General features: G+C 40.8%; 1 protein-coding gene and 1 long non-coding RNA gene across 14 annotated transcripts; one reads left to right on the top strand and one right to left on the bottom strand.

The window, feature by feature from the left end:
- Positions 1 to 170: 170 nt before the first annotated feature.
- LOC119897795 lies at positions 171 to 9592 on the bottom strand. 10 transcript variants are annotated; one of them, XR_005443445.1, is made up of 9 exons: positions 9457 to 9592; positions 6680 to 7247; positions 6485 to 6564; positions 3465 to 6104; positions 3072 to 3269; positions 2556 to 2697; positions 1915 to 2220; positions 932 to 1789; positions 171 to 767 (listed from the first exon to the last, which is right to left on the bottom strand). It is a non-coding gene; the product is annotated as an uncharacterized LOC119897795 (long non-coding RNA). The 10 variants fall into 10 exon arrangements; XR_005443444.1 differs by having other exon boundaries at positions 6202 to 6564; XR_005443443.1 differs by having other exon boundaries at positions 3465 to 4409; positions 5944 to 6104; positions 6202 to 7247.
- si:dkey-262k9.2 lies at positions 7572 to 19926 on the top strand. Of its 4 annotated transcripts, none has more exons than XM_038711762.1 (8): positions 7572 to 7685; positions 13554 to 13614; positions 14022 to 14066; positions 14787 to 14816; positions 15762 to 15833; positions 15985 to 16053; positions 16266 to 16308; positions 17576 to 19926. In XM_038711762.1, exons 2-8 carry the CDS (start codon positions 13563 to 13565, stop codon positions 17619 to 17621), a joined length of 357 nt encoding a protein of 118 aa, XP_038567690.1. In that variant the 5' UTR covers positions 7572 to 7685; positions 13554 to 13562; the 3' UTR covers positions 17622 to 19926. The 4 variants fall into 4 exon arrangements, with proteins under 4 accessions (XP_038567690.1, XP_038567687.1, XP_038567688.1 ...); XM_038711759.1 differs by having other exon boundaries at positions 7586 to 7685; positions 15759 to 15833; XM_038711760.1 differs by lacking the exon at positions 7572 to 7685 and adding an exon at positions 9591 to 9774 and having other exon boundaries at positions 15759 to 15833.
- Positions 19927 to 20143: the final 217 nt, after the last annotated feature.

The raw sequence follows: 20143 nt of genomic DNA on the forward strand, positions 1-20143 counted from the left end.
CAGGCATATATCTGATTTGTATGCAGATAATCTCCATTCTCTTTTCCTCATGGTACTTGATCAATATTAACAATCTAAACGTGATGATATTGGATATACAAACTCTACATATTTAATTTGGTGTGCACTGATGCTGAACTCCAAACAACAAAACAGTACAGTTACAATTGTAGAGAATATTAAATTTAATTCACTTGCACAACAGAGTTCGGAGCACATTAACACTCAGAATCAGCAGAAAACAGGACTTCGCCAGGAATAAACCGAAGCCTTGTGGGAAAGGCAGACAGCAGTATACTCAGGGAGTGACATAGTGCAGGCTGGAGACCTCCATAAAGACACAGGTCAGTGATGCATGCTTTTAAAAGCTGGAGGGGTCCACTTTGCCATGACAGTGTGTGAATGGTCCATTAATTTCCAGAATCTTCCCACAAGCCTCCGGGTCAGAGAAGCGGGCCGGACGCTCAGATGAACATTTTGGACAACTTCTTCCTAGACAGTCCTCCACACACCAAGAATCTGCCCACTTCTCCATTGTTTTCCAAAATGTTGCTGTGAGGTCATCAGCAGGATCAGAGTTGAAGTTACCACACAGGCCAAAAGTAGCATTAGCATTTTTACTGGTGAGACTAATGCCTGCTATGCCCTCTGTGCTCAGACTAAATTCAAAGCTGAGATCTGTGTTGATGGAAGTGCGCAGCCCCAAAAGAGAAAGCCGCTGCAGCTGGGCTGAATTGATGGGGCATGTTTTTCTTGACACCATCAACCTGTAGGGGGTGCCAAAATTGCATTTCAGAAAGCACAGGGAAACACAACAGTTTTCAAAAGTAATATTTATGAAGTCAGATTTTATTATTAGATAATTAATGTATGAGACATTACAGTGTCAGAAAAATTATTCAAGTAAACAAACTCACAGTAAAGCGCTTACCTCTGTCTTTTACCTCTTTCAATGTTTTTACTGTTTAGCTTCACAAGCACACCACTCACATTGACCAGGACATGAAGTGCTTATTCTAGGTGTCCATCTGTCCGTACGTCAACCTGAATGGTATCAATGCCTTGTTTCTGCCCACGCATGGAAATCATAGTCATGCTGGTCAAAGGTGATGACCGGTATACATGCACGTCTGCTGGGTGTGCGCCACACAGCTTCTGACTCCATCTTGAAGACCGCAATATTCATCTGAGTCACAAGAATCCGATTGGCACTGCAGCTGGTTGGTGTGGGGGTCACAAACGCACCGTTCAGTGCATCCGTCATCAGACCCAAAGGTCCGGTTGTTGTGGTAATGGTCGCCATTGAGAGTGCAGACACAGTGGGACAAGGAAACACAGGTGGCACCACCCAGGACGAACCCTGGGTCACATTGGCAGGTCTCTACACAAGCCAGGATGCAGAAGCTGCAGTAACACAAATTTGCTTATGGCAGAAGGTGCTGTTCCTCCACTCTCCAATCTGGTTCCGGGCATTTTGGCAGGCAGCAGCATAGGCCTCCAACATTGGGCCTTCTGAAGGTTATTACTAGAGCACAGGTCAAATATGTTCACAAATGTGGAGAATTTTGTGTAGTTAACAACTTCCTGGCACAGGCAAAATGGATTTTGTGGTGACAAAACATACTCTTGCTGGGAGCACCATTGACAAGCTCCATTTTTCTCTATTAGCTCTTCAGCAGAGCAGCATGGGCATGAATCTCCACAATCTGCTGTACAGTGAGCTTCCTGATCAGGAACTCTCCAGCTCCAGCCAAAGGTGGTAGCATCAACAGCCTCACCCTGTGAGGTTCTGAGGCCATATATAAAGAAATGTTCATTATATAATAAGATGCCATTCCACCATAACTGATTAAGTAAATCACACACAGACAGTAAGTCTATAATGGTGAGGTGACTCTCCAAATTCAAACTTACCCAAGCATAGCCTTTTTCCCCTCTGTAGATAGCACTTTTGTCTTTAGCTACTTGGACATGAACAGCTTTTAGAGAGGAATCCTCATTGGGAGTCCTGCCTTTCTGTATCCTGACCCAAAATGTATTATTCCCCATGTTGTCATCCAATATACGCATCAGTGTGAAGGTACAGTTTCCTTGCAAAATCAAATGCTTTTTCATCAAAAGTGTAGATGTGGGAGCCTCCCAGTACCCAACACTGGGATTCTTGAGGTTGGCTCTGGACAACACAAGTCTCTCCATTCTCACAGATTTGATCTTTTTCAGCTGAAAAAATAAGAGGAAAAATTACAATATTAATGGCAGTTTAGGTAGAAGACACATGCTACTAGAAATACCAACAGACACCCCTCCCTTAAAAAATGGTTGCAAATACTGAAAGTAAAATTAGTGATTTAATGGACAATTCAAACATGCAAACAAGGTTTAACTTCATTTGAGGTCAAATGAAGGACATTGAGAAAAATGTTTTGTAACCTCATACCACAAAGTGACAAAAAAAAAAATAATAATGTAAGACATTGTTGCATGGTGCAGCTGAGTGAACAACAGTTTGCCTGTGAGGAAATGTCACCCAACCCAACAGAACCAACTGGGCCTACCTGTCCTTGCACAGCCCCAGGTATTGTTCAGGGTGCAGCGCTGTCCCTCGGGGCAAGACGCTGGCTCACAACTCATGGTGGCGTGTGGAGTGGAGTAGTTACACTGCTCGGAGCATCCCTCAGCCCCCGAGATCTCCCCAATCTAAAGACAACAGTGAGTCATTGTTGTTTTGCATTACCCAACTGTTCTCCAACAGCAAGCAAGCAAACAAACCATAACACAAAAGGACTAGGATTTTGTGATTAGTCATGCCCCACGTACAGGTGAGGCATATGTTTGTTTGGCCAATGACATAAATGAGTCATGTTATTAACAGGAATAACTAGAAGATGTCACTTCTTTAGCTGTGGCAACATGTTTGTAACTGAGCCTGCAGTGGGGTCACATGTAAATTTATTTCAGATTGGATCAAATGACATGTATATTAGTTCCACTGGATTAAGAAATCATGCATTTATTGCTGTGATAAGGGAATATGTATGTTGGTTTAAGCTAAATAATGTGTAGCTACTCACATCATAGTAGTACCCATGGTAGAAGCAACAACATTTCTCAGCTTTGATGCAGCCATTTCCACGCTGCATGTATTCAGAGTCACATTGACAACCCTCATAACAGGCCCGTGGGCAAGGGATATCGAATAAAATACCACAGGACTCAGGGCACGCCACTGACATATATATTGTAGTGAGAGTTTTCAGGGCATAAGAGCACTGTGAGAGGGAAAAAAAGGGTTCACATACTGTGCAGAGTCCAAATAGCCTTAAATCAATCCGGCAACTTTACTGTATAGAGCTCGCCAGAGTTTTAAGAGTACAGCAGCATGTGTGCAGACCTGTATGATTTACACCATAAAAGACTAATGAAACAACACATGTACACATAAGAAAGTCAAGATTAATACTCACCACAGTTTTCACCCCTCCATGGTCTGACCTTAACTCCTGCATCCTGGCATGCAAAAGTGTACTCCTTCAAACTACTGCATTAGACATACACAAGTCATTTGCACAGTTCTGAAAGAAGGGTTCTGGGTCCACAGTGGAGTGGCATCCACGAAATGAACCTGCAGGAGCAGATAGCATGCCACAGAGGTTATCAGATGCAAATTCAGCTGCCATGGTAGAGTTGCACTCTGAACAGAGATCACTTTCTTCAGAGCAATTTGTTCCAGCTGATGAAAGCGACCAGGAAGATACAAAGATGGAAACATCACTATTATTTTTGTGATCCAGCTGGACAGGCAGACCTCTCAAAACACCATCAATCTAAAAATGCTAAATTACAAATAAAGGCACACTAAACAGTTTGCTTGTAAATGTACAACTGTTTACCTTTACTTTCTCCCAATACTCCATCTTGAATGTCACCCTGAAGTACAGCTGTCCTTGCTGGATGATAACAGTGGGATCTGACTCTTCCCTGTCACAAACCTTGGCCAGAACATAACGACATCTTCCGATATTAAAGTCAAAGCTGTGTCCATCATAGGTCCTAAAGTGCCTGCCACCCATGACTGTGCATTTAACAGGCTGTGAAGTATGTCAGGCCCTGTGGCCATCTTGGATGGCACATTTTGTTCCATTTGGACGTGTGTGGTTGTTACATTGCACTCTGTTGTGGCCCACACAGACACAGTGCAGCTGACAGTGCTCATCAGGGTAAAAGTTCTCATGGATTTCATGGTAAGCACCCTTATAAAAGTGCAACACATTCCCCACCTCTGTGGAAAAACGCAGGTTTGCAGAAACAACCCTCTTTGCATTTCACTGCTACAAGACTTGGGTTTTCTACACAGTCAGACACGTGACTGGAGCAGAGGTGGTATTCATTATTAAGTGGGCAGGAGAGCTCTAAGGACAGAGATGAAACAATTTCATTAAAAAAATATTTCCATTCTGTACACGTTTAACAAAAAGAAAAAAAAGATTTCACTATGGTTACTTGCTGTAAAATTTGGAAGCCCTCCATTCATCCACTATAGCTCCTATTTCTTGACATACAGCAACATAACTGGACAGAATCTGACACAGAATGGTCTGGTTACTATTACAGAGGTCATTAACACAGTTATCACAGAAATCTTGCAGATCAACTGTTCCGTGACAGCTCTGGAATGCTCCCTCTGTATCCAGTAACTGTCCACAGAAGTCTTTTCTCTCATAAAGAGCCATATCTTGTGAATTGCAACCAGAGGTGTTCATAGGCACATCTACACATTCATGTTTAGTCAGTCTATACACTTTGAGAGTCCAGTCATGTAGAGCTTTACTTTGCCTTGGCTCAACACAGATGGAAGATGCAGTAGCAGACCATTTACCTGAGACAAGTGCAGTGATGTTAACATTGCAAGTGGACAAATCATAGTTTGTCTAGATTTATTGTGGCAAATAAATGAACCTACCATAACCCTGTTACTGCAATCATTTGACATCTTAACGGAATAACCAGAGACCACCATTTTAACATGCTGAAAGGAAACATTTGCAGCACCCCTTTTCTGGTTCTGGACCTCCACACCCAGGTCTTCCCAGGTAGGACAGTGAGAAGCGAGTAGGTAAGTACAGTTGCCATAGACATCAAAGTTACGCCCATCAAAGGTGGTAAAATGGAGATCTCCTCTGGCTATACACACCCCAGGCCCATCCATGTGACAGCCCCAGGACACACTTTACCATCCAGGCAATGAGATTGAGCACACATAACCATCCTGGAGTCAAGCTGGCAGACACATTTCTCCTGGCACTGTTCGTCGATCCAGGAGTTCTCCTTGGGGAGATACTGCAGGTAGCAAGGCAGGCAGAACCACAGATCTCATAGTGGTTGTTCATAGTTGTGAAAGGAACATACTCTTAGTGAGGTTTTTCAGCAAACCATGTTATCAACTTAACAACTCACGGCACGTGTCAATAGATTGCCAGTTTTGGACTTTGATCCCAAGCCTCTGGCACATTACATACATTCAGCTGACACTTTTATCGAAAGTGACTTACAATTACTATGTACGTCTGAGGTCGCACTCCTCTGGAGGTCTCTCACACCAAAGGCATGTGTCTTATCTACTGCACTATCACTACCCCAGCTTGTTGGCATAAGCTGTCAAGATCTTGCACATAGAAGAGGCAACTTTATTGACACAAAGGTTCACACAACTACAAACAAATGGCTCAGGATCAATATATGAGTGACAATCTGTAAAAGGTCCACCACTCCTCTGCAGTAGGGTGCACCCAGTCCAGAAGGACTTGCCATTAATGCCAGGAATACAGGAGCCTGCATAATTTCTCACCAACCATGGGAGGGTAGAATCCATACCCTGGGTCTCATCAGTGCCACTAGAGGCAATGATGCAATCTGAGGAGCTGTGATTAGTTTTTTGATACAAACCGCACAGGACTCCATACAGCTCTGGGCCAACTTCAACCTGGAGATTGTGCTGTCCTAGTGAAGAGCCATGCCAAAGGCAGTGTCTAAGACAATGCTGGAGCCACTTGGATAAAAGTTCAGAGACCCAGGTTGAGGGGCAAGTTCCTCATCTGCCAGTTAACCTGTGAATTTAGATGCAACAACAAAGAATGTGCATGAACAATTACTGAACAGCTTCAAAAAGTGTATGTTTAATTTAAATAAGTTTAGCACACTCACCCTAACATGATTTTTGTCTTCTTTAACTATGGAAATATTAAAGCCCTGGATGCTTATCTGCAGTGTGTAGATGGTGGAGACTGTGGCACTGTTCAAATATGCTCTGGCTATATTATATTAAGCATTTACATCTAGACAGGCAGACTGAACTGAGTAGAAGGATGCTGTTCATTGTAACGTCTGATGTAAACAAGTCCAATGGGACTTTGACTAGTAATGTGGATTTTGTCCGAGGTCACAACTGGGATGACTTTCATAACTCTACCAACTAACCAAGACTCACAGTCTTTCGCCAGGTTCTGGTGGTGATATCCAGGTCAGAGTTGATAGTAGCTATTGCCAACTGGAAACTGGAACTCATTCCTGTGTTTATCAAGGGCGGGATAATGTAATCAAAACTCCAGTGAGGGACTGGTTTCAGTTCAGCAAATCCATACAAGCAATCCCCAGATGTGTGTTTGGAGCAGGTAAAACCAACCTCAACACGTACAGCTTCATGGGAGTTCAACTCTGAGTCAGAGAGGCTGGAGTTGCTCTGGAGATAAACACTCTGCAGCCCCCCAGCACCTTAAGGACACTACGCCTGGAGTACGTATTGCCTTTAAAGAGCACTTCCCCTGAGAGGAAGATATCCACTGATGTCTCATGGTCTGAGCTTGTGATCACCATCTGACTGACAGCAGCCTGGTTAGGGAAGTGAAGATTAATGGGATAGTAGTGGGTCACCCAGGAGGACATATCATGAAGGAGGCTGTGGTCACAACCAGTGGGGGTCCAGAATGAGACGAAGGACTGTAAAAGGCCATATAGAGTTCACACTGAGGAGATAGGAGGAGCGATCACTGTGCATTCCCACAGACTTTGGCAGGTCAGTCATCTTTGCATGGCAAGCAGAGAGGAAGATGCGTTGCATGAAGCTGCTTTCCAGAACCTTCAGTGACTGAGGTCCCAACACCAGCAGCTGTGATAGTTACTAGATGGTTAACACGTGCTGTTGGGTCATTATGAGGGGGAAACATCATCAGGAACTTCCTACCAGGCCAGACCTGCAGAGGATAAAATAAAATTGAATTACACTTAATATTCAATATAAAAGTATTTGCTCCCACATCACAACTGCAGAAAATGTGCATCCAGTGTGAACAATAACGCGATTTACAAACAAAGATGGACTACGCTGACAGCAGTTGATGATTTTATGACAGTTAACACTATACTTTTACTGAAGTGATTACATCTATTCAGTGTGGGCATTGAGCAGTGTTCACAGAAAGTCTACTTGTATAACAGATAGGCCTATGACTCATGGTGTCAGATTTCAACAAACTCAGCAGCCAATGAAGAACACAGTTCCTAGTTCCTGACTGAGTACACCTGTGTTAAGGTGCAGTCTGGCAGTTTCCATGATAACAAGGATCTTGGCGTAGGAGCAACAACATACCAGCAGTATATAGAGGCAACTCTGAACAACAGCTCATTTAAATGTAAGTTCACCTTTCAGCCAATATTCTTAATGAGTATGAAGTTACTACTTTTTACTGCTGTTTCCTACATGTTGATTATTTTTAGCACAAGCTTATACTATATGCTTGCAGTGGTGGAATAACTAAGTGCATTTACTTTACTTTACTAATTGTATGCTACTTTATCCTTCTACTCCACTACATCTGAAGGGAAATACTGTACTTTTTACTCCACATTGGAAAACATTAGTTACTCTGTAGATTCAGATTATAAATAAAAAATATAAAATCAAATAAAGTATGTATTAATAAAGGGTACTTTAAGCTACCCAGTAATGAGATGAAATCAACTCCACCTTTGCCCACTGCAACATTTTGATGCTTACACATAAAGCTTTAAAGTGAATAACATAATATACATTACTCTGTGGACCACTGAATAATGAGTACTTTTACTTTAGGCACTTTCACTAAATGTGTATTTGTATTCTGTGGTATTACTACTTTTACTTAAGTAAATAATCAGAGTACTTCTTCCACCACTGATGAATTGTTATTGCAAATAGTGGCAAAGGTTAATGAAACAAAAGCAATATGGTCATTAATAACTCACCAAAAAGCCAAACTGTGTGGTGTGATCTATTTCATCATGCCACATCCCAATTCAGAGAAAAGACAATAAAGATTTCTCAACATACCAATTACTAACCATAATCCAGTGCACAGATTAGTATGTTTTGTTGTCCCATGGGTTGGGACATACCCACACCCCATTCATCACTCAAAACTAGACAAATAGAAGTTCCTCAAGGCAGACAACAGAACTGTTGAGACTTGAGTGTTTCTGGTGAAAGAGGGCTGAAATTATTGAGAGTGCAGATGAAGGTAAAAAATGGACACAGCTAAGCAAACAAAGGACTTATATGTTTGAGCACCACTGCTGGGCAAGGTACTCAGAAATTGTAATATATGACTAGTTATTACTCCTTAAAAAAGTAATGTTATTACTTTACTTATTAATGGGTGATAAAAGTAACAAATTTCGTTACTATATTACTTTCAAGTGTTTCCCACAGAATGACAGCGATGACAGCAGGAGGGGCTGGGGGGTGTATTCTAACGTTGGGGCTTGTGCAGCCGCGTTCACGGGAGAGAGAGAGAAAGAGGGAGCGAGCCAGGAGGTGCTGCACAATATATGCTCCTCAATACAGCTCCTTAATCAAAAATGAAAAACTTTCCCTACCACCCCCCTTCACTCCCAAACAAAGTCTCTCCCGACTTTTTAACTAACATCATATCCATAACAGCAGCAAGGAGTGTGTTTTTTACAAAGCATATAGCCTAGGCCTATCGTTTCTTAACGCCACCGGCTGAAATAAAAAAAAGTAAAGCAAGTAAGTTTTAAACAGCTGTTTTACTGCACATGTAGCCTCTTTATAAGAGCAGTATTCAGTTGTTACAAAACGTTGCGTTAACACTCTCTCCCAACGAGTCCAAGCAGTGTGTGGACGTCATCATTTGTTGACAAACTAAGCTGCAACTGTCAGGTGATCTTAAATGTCGCCATGAGCTACTACTTCAAGGCACTTCTGATTATGTAATGTAGCTGTTATTTAATTTTTTTTGCAACTTCTGGTTCAGTTTAAATAGCCTAATAGAAACCAATTGAACTTAATTAGCACATATATAACTGATTTACATTAATATTATGCATGCCCTAAGCTGCTATCATCAGTATCAGTATCATCACCTCATAGTTCAGTTTCAGGAAAACGGTCGTGACAGCACTTACGAACAAACTCACGGAGGTATTTTCCACCATACAGCAAAAACGTGAGTGACAGGCAAGGGGCAGTAGCCTACGGTGCAAGATGAGGTGGCTGTGAATCCCCTTGTAGACTGAGAATAAAATGGCCCCGAACTTGGCCCACACAACAGCTTTTCCTGTTAACACGTCAGCTCCGCGGTGGCTTGTCTTATCGACAGGCTATAGCGGTGGTGAATGCTTCAAGTTTAATGGCAGAGAGAAAGAGACACACAAGGATTTCATTTTAAAAGCTTAATTTCCACAAGCGGAGTCACTTTGCAACAGAGCTGTCCTCCCGTGTTGGTAGGTTACTGGTCGTTTTTAAATGTTGTAATTATTTGGCTGTATTGTAATAATACACCAATAGTAGCCTACTAGATATAGGTCTGAACGTTTTTGTAAGCTAATGAGCATCAGCCTGTATCCCGCAGTGTAACTACTTTCTCACCTAGTTCAGCCAAATTCATGTGAGCTGTTTCTCTAAACAATTGCTTAGAGAGCTAAACAAGTTCTGTTTGTTATACAGTGAGTCAAAGTGACAATAACTTGATTTCATCCATCCAAAAAGTGCAGATTTCTCCCTTAAGGAAACAGGTTGTGTAAGGCAAGGGTGTTGTAAATAAAAAAAAAAACTGACATAGCGTCTTCCACTTCCTGTGTGTCTCTAAGATTGCCATTTACAGTGCCATTTACAGTTTTTTTTAAAACTTAAATTGTTTGTCTGCAGACAAATAAAGGGATTTCCCCCCCTGCTAATTAATCATGCTGCTTGCCCAGGGAGTGTCAGACATGAAGCAGGGTACCAAAACGTCACTGAACCCTTTACATCTTGTCTTTGCAGAGTTTATTTTAAAATATTTTGAGTTGCTTGTTTTTTGGAAGAGTGAGTGATGCAGTGTGCATTTCAAATAGATTGGATTGGATTATGAAAACCTTCAATGTGATTGGGATAGGTTTTGTGATTGTGTTGTTAACAAAACAAAGAACAACAGCTTTGTCTCGATCAGATAAAAAGTAAACCTGAGGTGAGCGTGCCCAGTCCTCTATGTCCTGAATGTGTTTGTTACTGTTTTGTTTTGGTCATGATAAGCGTTGAAAATGCCATCATTTTTGGTGCAACCATAGAATTCTATATTGTGTGCCTTCACAAGTTTTGCACACACATGCAGAGAGAGAGTGAGAAAGAGAGAGAGAGAGAGAGAACAAATAAAGGATATGTGTCTTGGCAGTCATGTTCAGACACACTTTCATATCCTCTTAGGTGTGTCACTGTTGGCCTTTTTTGGCCTGATGCTCAAGAAGTCATCCTCAAACCATTAGTATTGGAAATAACTGCGTGGTTGTCAGACACAGTGTTTGTCGATGGTGGATCACTCACTGGTTTGAATAGCACCAACTGAGGTATTGTGAGTTTCGCATTATTTAATTTTTACCTTATCATTAGTTTCCTGGCTATTTTGTTTGCGGTCCAGCTGCATAGCAGAGTATGTTATGTTAAAGGGCAAAGGGAATTTGCATCAACCTTAAGTAGATGGCAGAGTTGAGTACACATTTTGATAAGAACCACATACCACTTTTGTAAAATTGAATGGCAATGAATAACAAATGATCGAGGTGCTTTTCCCTTTCTGGCTCACTCTTTTTCCTTGTTGTTGGGCTCATTGGTTTTTAGAGCAAGTCTGTTATAGGTTTGACACGTCTTCACTATAATCAAAGTTTTCTTTGCGGTCGTCTTCCTTCTCTCATTTTTTTCTCTCTTGTATTTGTTTGGATATAAACTCTCTTGGCCACAGTAATTCTAATATCTTTGCAGGTAAGTGATTGTTATCGCTGGTGTCAAAGTCGTGTCAGTGATGCACAGTGGTTGAGCAGAGGGCTGTTATCACTGCGATCAGATAAGAAAGAGATAATCTGTGTCTCTGAATGTAGCTCTGTTCATGTACATGTGGTAAACCTCTTTTAGTGTGTGCATTGTGTTTATATAGATTACACTTGTGGGTTGGAAAGAGTGGTAAATGTTGGTAAACCTTGTAAACAAGATTTAGTTGTACTTTGGGCTTGCCTGGCCAGACAGGTATGAGGTTCAAGGTTAATCCTGTCAGTGGGTAACTGCATTGGGGAATATTGAACAAAAACAGGACAGATTCACCCTCCAGCAACAGTACAGTATATGCCTCTCTTGGAGCACTGTACTCCAGTTATGTGATTTGTAGATTTCTACATTTACCTTCTATGATCTTTGCATCTCTAACCAGAAGGCAGCTGGCATGTCTACTTTATAAGCAAGCCACTGGTTATTGAATGTTGCAAATTGGGTCTGGTATTAATGAGCAAATTCAATCGGCATTCAAATGTACAAGAATATATTACCCAATTTGAAACATAATACAGGCGTCAGGATCCATGTTGATACAGAGGCAGTGGACTGGGTTGATAAATATTTCCAAATTGGATCAGCTTATTATTTCACCCAAAGCGACTCTGAAAAGCAAATTGGATACAGAAGGGGATTTTATTTGCAGCTTTTTACGTTGTTTGCGTTTGGAGATTTACTGCAGCTATTCAAGAGGACACTACGTTCCCTCTCCAATGAGCCTCAGTTGTGTGATTAACATATTTTTACAATATAGTCTTATTTATAACCAAAATAGTTCTTAATGCTGTTCTGCTGATTTAGCATGAAGATAATCTTGTTGTGGTCATGTGTGGCCTCACAGGGTGGACATTGGTCTCACATGAATGACAAAGGCAGAATTAATAGAATTTATACATGGGATTACAGTTTGCGGTCAGATTCCTGATGCCTAGGTCTTTCTGTCAAATACCTTACTGAAAGAATGAACTCATATTGACGAGTCTCCTGTCTCCATTCTTAAAGTCCATGCCTCTTTTTTTCCTTCTTCCATTCATCAAATATGGTAATTGGAATCTACTCGCCAAACAGTGAGCAGAATCCACTTCCATAAATTGTAGTAATGAGTAGGAAACAGTAAGTCAGTAACAAAGCCATTTAACAATGCAGGTTACCTCAGTTCTTTCCACATAGTCATTAACCATGGAGAAGGAAACAAGGACACAATGGGCATGGTCAACAATTAAGAAGCGCATACACTGTAACATTTGGCACAAAGGTCAATGGGAGAGTTCCCTCTGTGTACAGTATTAAACATGTTTCAGAAACTATTACCTCCCGATCCCCTGCCAACCCCAGTGGCTAAATCTGACCAATCATCCGGGACCTCGACTGAAAGAGAGGCCATTCCCATGTTTCCCATGTAAAAATATCACCATCCATATTGTGTTGGAAACAGCTGGGACTTTGTTTGGCGGGCAGAGAACATCTGTGTTTCACATCTATGTGGTGTTGATGGGGAGCGGAGGTAGGGCTTGTTTTGGGCCCTGTGCCACAAGGAAGAGGAGGAGATTTTTCTTTAAGAACAACAACTACCAAAACGGATGGGGAAAAGGATACCACAGCCAATGCAATTTCATTACTTAGCTTCCAGGATAACATGAAGTTGACAGATAAGTATGTGCAGGTGAAATTGAGCTCACACTTTTTCTTTCCCGATGAGCATGAAAAGAATATTGCTTAGCAGGATACAATAAACAAATCAGTTGATTTATTTGATTGCCTTTTGTTTTGCCTGTGGAAGTCACTGGACACTTTCGTGTTGCTCCACACCTGGCATAGTACCCACTGCATAGAGAGTGCAAAATGTTCAATAGACACTTGTTACCAGCTGACTGTGACAGAATTCTCAGGACAGTTTTTCTCACAACAGTTTTTCTGCTGAGCACTTTCGGAAATAAAGTCCCCCATTCCCTGACCCTTTTGCCACCACCCACCTCAGATTACAATCTAGATTTACATGCATACTTAAACCAGTTAAAACAGCACCAGGACTTGTTGGCTTGTTTTCCACCAACTAACTGACTGTGGTTCTGACACTCAAAGTACTAGACACGCCTCAATAATAGACAGTGTTGCTGCTTTCCATCATACTCTATCTCTGATTTCACACACATCAATGACTGAATATTAATAGCAGATATTTTTAACATTTCTTTTCCCCCCGCAGCATTTGAAGATGATGCGATTGCTGTTCCTGTGTCTGCTGCTGCTGCTGCCAGCTGCTACTGGTATGTTCTCATCTCTGTGACGCTTTAAGGTGATACACATCTAATCAGGATCTATGCATCCGTGCGCTGGAATGTTTTCCTCATCTATCTATGTATGTAGACTGTCCCACTTTTGAATTATACAACCACCTAAAAGAGAAGGTGCTTCAGTGAAACAGTGTTCACACATATAAGAAAAACATGAAGAGGAAAAAAGAGGAACACGCATGGTGATATTAAGAAGATAGCAGAAATGAACAGCAGATAGACTTCACCAAATGTATGTAATACAAGTATACCATTAAACCTATTGTAGCCCAGATACCTTTTGTGCTGTACAGTCCTTGTAAGAATCCCCTGCATGTAGCAGTATTTTGGAGCAGAAATGTGATGAATATTAATATTTTATTAATGTAACTTTTTTGCAGCTGTTTCAAAAGAAGATAAAGAAGAGAAGGAAGGATCAGCTGACGGTATGTAATGCATCTTTATCTGGAAAAATCTGGACAGTTGTCATGGTGCTGTCCAACAAGGTAGTTGTAACTGGCTAGTAACTGTAACTGGTAAATCTATTTAGGGACAGATATAAATTAATGTTATTCAAATTAAGTATTTAAATCAACTGAGAGATCACACCTGTACACAACAACAAAGAATATTTGTTTTCAAAGAAGTTATCCCACTATAATTTCATTCTCGGGTCTTTTGCTTGTTTCTACATGATCCGTGCACTGTTATCACTTCCAGTATTTTGTCCTTGTTTTGACTTTGGGTAAGCTTAGTGGTTTCTTTTGGCCATGTATGAGGTTAATAACCTCTTTTTCATTTCTTACTTAATGGTTTTCCTTCCTTATGTAGTTTCATTATTTATTCTGGTCAACACTATTTGTTTATGGATGTGGTTCCTTGTTTGCAGTTTTGTTATTGCCTACAGTTTAGATTGTTTGATTTTCTGTGTACAATATTGATTTTTGTTTATAAGTTTAATTTTTTTTTTCTCTCAGACCATTTGGTCCTCAACTGACTTCATAAAACAAACAATCAATAGTGTTGCTAAAAGATTAAAGGTGTTGTCTATATCCTGACTATTGTAGACTAGAATAACTCTTACACTGTTATTATTTGAAAGTGCTCACATTGAGAAACATGCATTTCTGTATTGTTCAAGCATCTGATTTCTCCTTATTTCACAGATGGGGATGATGAGGATTCATATGAAAGTGGTAAGTTTATTACCTCAGTGTGGATTGGACGGCAGTGGGATTTTCTGTGTCCCACCTACAAACACTGTAATTGTAGCTGTCCAGAGGAGAATATATGAAGGTTTGGATTCTGTAATTATTGTCAGTAAGTCAGCATTGTGTGTAGGGTGCTCTAGTCCAGAGAGATGTGTGAAGGCAGTGGCCCCTATTGGCTTTCCGTCCTCCCAACCATTAAGCCCTGAATTGAATCAATTAGCTCCCTGGAGGGGCCCTGTGGATTCTGCCAAAAGGCCAGTGAACACGTCAACATCTCCGCCATCGTGCCGGTCAGCTAATCAACACTGACATTCTCATTCTCTCTCCATGCCTCTCTCCATCACTCCTCATCTTCACTTTGATGGACATTTGATAGAATTACAGATCTGTTTAGAACAAATCTTGACTCTTGGTGAAGCAGCCTTTCTGCTAGAGTTCATCTGAAACCTCAACCCTCTTCCTCTCTGTAGACACTCATGCACATACAGTATACTGTATATACAGTACCATAGCCTGGCTCTGTCTAAAGGTAAAAAAAATACAAAAGCAAGCTCCTCTAAAGCTCACTTATTATTGGTGTAAAAACCACAAGGGGTTTACAGGGGGTTTTGTGCTGTAGTATTGTTCGTCAGGTGAACTGGTTTTGGTACAGATTAAACAAATTAGCTTGTTAATTAATGACTCTCTGCAAGAAGAACTATTAGATCTGTAGAACTATTCCTTTAATGACTTGGATCCTCTATTGAAACCCTGAAACATTTGTTAACGCACGAAGAACAATGACCATTCCAAAGTCTTGTTTAGAAGTTTGATTGTTATATTCTGTTTGCAGTAGAAGTACTGCATAAAGTGCTATGTGGGGGGTTAAAATACACCTGAAATCAGTGTAACTCGTATAACTGTTCTTTTGTTCTCTCTCCCACTTAGTAGTGAATACTCGTGATAACACCCTTGATCCTCACTCAGTTGTTGATAAAGCCACAGGTGTAAAAGGAACAATGGGTAAGAGAAGTATTTTAATTATAACTAGCAACATATATTCAGTGTATTAAAATGTTACATATCAAGTGTAAAGGATTCATAATGTCACAGGTGTCAACTTAAGTGCTTGTTTAATACACTTACAGCCAACCTTTTATGTTTTATCTTGTAGATCACCTCACCCTGATTGTCATCGTTGTAGCTGTGACTGTTTTGACTCTTTCAGTTGCAACGGTAGTCTGTAAGTATTCTGTGTTTTGTTGAGACATAATGTAGTGAAATGTAAAAGACTGCCTGTTTCATTCCCTCTGTTGACATATGCACTGCTGTTTCAGTGCTTGGCCAGAATCACTGTAGTCCCTGTGTGTCTTGTAAAGCTTTTAATACCTAAGCACATATGAACTTTTTTCTTGTGTAGCCATGACCGTTTTCCTTTTTTATTTCTACTTGCAGCCATCATGTTAGTAAGACGCCGCATGCACAGACGGCAGCAAGGGTAAGATAAAATCTCTGCACTTTCAAAGTTGATATTTAAAGTTTTTAAAAAAATCTATGAATATCTTTTTGGTGGGTTCCATTTTCTGTGTAACTCATTCTCACACTCAAGAAGAACATTTATTTTATCCCTACGGCCTCTGATATGTACTGTCTCAGTGTTTTACTGAGAAATGCATGTTCCACTTTGCGCTAAGTCAGCCTGCAGGTGACAGAACCAGTCTGGTGGGTAACAGCCTTTCTGCTTCCTTGCCAATTTGCCCTTCTCCATCCAACTTGTCAGCATTAAAATCAGACAAAAACACTCAGGTGGCAAAACACAACAAGCATCCACCCATCTCAGCTCGTTTGGACTTGTACAGAAATTAGTATGACAGCCTGAGGTCCTCCACTGCCACCACTGAACACTCCCCACCTCTAACCCTTCCATCTTAGCCATCAAACAATAGCCTTAAGACAGTGCCACTGGGTCTGTATGACCGAATGGAACAGGACCTAACCTGTTCCAAAGCTTACCTCATGAAGTGAGGCCTGAGTATGACTCTACTCAGAAATAAAGCAATCCAGTAAACATGATCCTGGCGCCATGACAACAATCTGTCAACAGCAGTCATACAGCAGAACAGCCTAAACCAGTTATACAGAGACGCTATCTACGCTTTTTGCCTCCCTTCTACACTTTGCTTATTTAACCACAGTTAGCTCCAGGAAGACTTTCTGCAACGTAATCAGGTTTCTTTTGTTCTGGAGTGCAGTAATGCATGACCTGCAGGTTGTGTCAGAGGGGTTACAGAGTTCAAATTAGACTCCAGAGATCTCCAAGCAGCAGGAGAACTGCCATTGTGGCGCAGACACTCAGACAATCTGCAAGGGGTTAAATTCCTCCCCAGGATTACTTGCTGCCTCCTGGGGCCACAGTCAGCTCAGGCTGTGTTTGGTGCTGACTGATCGCTCTGCTGAAAAGAGGCTTAATCACACAGCAACCTCTGGCTTGTTGGATCAACAGTGCCTTGCCAGGTTTATAAGTCCCACCTGGGGATGAGCTGTGTTTTGAGGTGATGCAGTCACCACGCACCTGTCAGAGCCCTGCAGCTTGAGGCAGGCATGCCGTTTCCAGAATTCTGACACGCAGGGATGTTTCTTGTGTCTTCCTGCTAACAAACTGAGAAAGAACCTAAAAATATCTTAAAGATGACATACTTTTGCTTTTGCCCCCCCTCCCTTTCCCTGTATTCCCTTCCTGCGACCTGTTCCCCCTCTCTCTGCAGGATATACTCCGTGCCTACAGAGCAGGACCAGAAAGTGTCCGTCTAATTCCTGGTGGAGTAGCAGTCCCATAACACACAGGCAAGAGAGGAGCAATGCAGCGGGCTATGTCATCTCCTACTCAGGACAGTTACACTTCTTTGCACAACAGCCTGCTTGTCACCCTTCAGTTCATTGCTCACTCCTGCCCAAACTCATCAATACATATGCAATATCTGTTTTTTTCTTTTATTTTTTCACTGTTGTATACTTTTGTCTTTGTCCCAGCCATTTCTACTCCACATACACACAATTTAGCCTGGGACATTTGGAACATATTCAAACCTTCTAATTGGATTCTATTTGAGGAATCCAAATCAAAGCCAGTGAATATGGCTTAAAGCTTCTTTTGTTAAAAGGGATAATTTAGCACAGCCAGAGCTCCCCCCTTTTTTTACTACCTGAAACAAGAAATTATTCCCACCAGCTATGCAGTGAAACTGTATTTGCCTTCTCCTATTCAGTTGTCTGACATCTTCTGTTCCTGGCCTATTAAGAATGACAGGAGACAGTGTAATAGGAAGATAAAAACCTGCCCCCCTCTCTCAACCTCAGTAAAAAAAGAAACAAGTGGAAATAGCCAGTGTGAACATCAGCAAATTAATCGACCGCCATGAATGATGATGTTTTCTTTTCCCCCCTCTCTTTTTCGTTTTGAAAGGCTTTCACTTTAGTTTCGCAGATTGTAAATAGCTCTCTGAATGCTGTTGAGAGTTAGATTAATGCCTCACACAGTGGTAGAGAGAAGCTGTGTGCGAGGGAGTGATAAAATCTCACGAATCAAATGAAGTGTTGGGGATGATTTGGAAAATACCAACAATGCCTTTGTTTCATTCATATGGCGTTTGATGGCTTCTCTGTTTTCATTTAAATGGAAATCAATCATGCCCTGTGAAAGAAAGCTTTCTATCAAAGAAGAGCCCCTGGTTGCTGTATTGGTTGCAATACAGAGAAGGGAGCCATGTATTTTATGTGTGGCTTTATGAGCAACACTTATAATGGGGTCATCAACACTGGGAATGGCTACATGGGGTTAAACACTGGATTTGTCAAAGAAGGATCTCACTTTGTTCTTCCACTAAGTCTTGCAGCTAATCTCATCACTGGGAGCAAGGCCGGGCTCCAATCTAGCCAGATTTGAGAGCAAAATCAATTGTGCAGTCACGTCTTTATCAGGGTGCACAGTGGCTATTGGTTTATGTGGAAGTGTCAGCTTGGCATTTGTGATTGTGCATAACTGTTATTATTATTTCAGCACTGTGTGTACAATATGCGTATTAATCAAAAGTGTAGCATTGCCCAATAAGCCTTCAATATGTTTTAGCATTTCAAAGAGAGGACAATTGGACAAAAATTGCAGTACAAAACATTTCAGTTTTTATGTCTTTGTAGTCTACCTATTCATATTTACTCATGTTCACCATTCCTGTTGGACAAACAAACTGCAATGCAATATTTGAGCAGCAGAGTAATCTCTTTGAATTCTTTTTCCAAAATGTAGAAAGCAAACAGACTTGTGCAAAACCCCATAGAGAAATCCAGTATTTGGTCGAGCCTGCTCCACGCATGTGACCAAACTCTACTCTCCTGTAAAGCCTTTCTGCAGTGATACTACTGATGTAAATGTAACAAATGTAGCTGTTGAGCTTTGTGTCTTTCTCAACGTGATGAATGTGGAAAAGGTTATTTCTTTTTTTAAAACTGTCTGATTCTCCTGTGGTGGCCGTAACAGCTCAATGCTTGCAACTTAACAAAAACACACGCAAAGACACAAGACACAAGAAAATGGAAAAAATGCTGCAAAGTGAGAAAATACAATCAAATACAGAAAACACAACTAAATACACTCAACAGAACAAAATATGTAAATGAGCTGCCTATACGGAAAACACAATTCAACAAAATGCAGAAACATTGTGCAAAGAGAGAAAACACACATTTGTCTTATGTTTTGTCGATTTAAATGTATTTTTTAAGTTGCAGTGTATTCTCAGGGCCACCGTACTGAAGTTTTAGTTTTTAATATATAAAATATTATATGTATTAACAAATGTGGCTAAATTGTCTTTTTATATACTTGTTGAATTCAAGGGGTTATGCCTTCTGTCCATTATTCATTTATACATTGTGTATAAAAAAAGCTGTGGTGGTTGGTCAGATATTTGCCAAAAACAATTTTGTAATGTAAAATATTTGTAGTTTAGTGTCATATTGCAGAAACAATGTTTAAATGTGTGTATCCGGATCTAGTAATTGAGCTGCTGTCATCTTGATTTTGGTCTTATAGCAATAAATGAATACTACTGTGTATATAGGTCTGCTGAACTCTGGATTGTGTTGATTTTGACATTTAAGCTTTTATGAAATTTGCTTGGTTTCTCCCACTTTGTTATCTGCATCATTTTGATGCCATATGGATGCAAAGATAATGCGCCACTGGATCTTGTTTAATCTAGGGCTTTACTCACTTACAAGCATAGAGCCACTAAGAAGCTTAGACACCCCTTACTAAACATCACGTTTTTGTTGAA

This window comes from Micropterus salmoides, unplaced genomic scaffold (assembly GCF_014851395.1).
Source record: "Micropterus salmoides isolate LMB-PRFRI ecotype aquatic unplaced genomic scaffold, ASM1485139v1 Ms_hic_scaffold_11, whole genome shotgun sequence".
NCBI classification, from domain to species: Eukaryota; Metazoa; Chordata; class Actinopteri; order Centrarchiformes; family Centrarchidae; genus Micropterus; species Micropterus salmoides.

Coding starts and splice junctions, on each gene's coding strand:
- si:dkey-262k9.2 (XM_038711759.1), top strand. CDS start 13,563: ATGATGCGATTGCTGTTCCTGTGTCTGCTGCTGCTGCTGCCAGCTGCT. Junction 13,615..14,021: donor GCTGCTGCCAGCTGCTACTG/GTATGTTCTCAT, acceptor ACTTTTTTGCAG/CTGTTTCAAAAGAAGATAAA. Junction 16,054..16,265: donor TTCAGTTGCAACGGTAGTCT/GTAAGTATTCTG, acceptor TTCTACTTGCAG/CCATCATGTTAGTAAGACGC.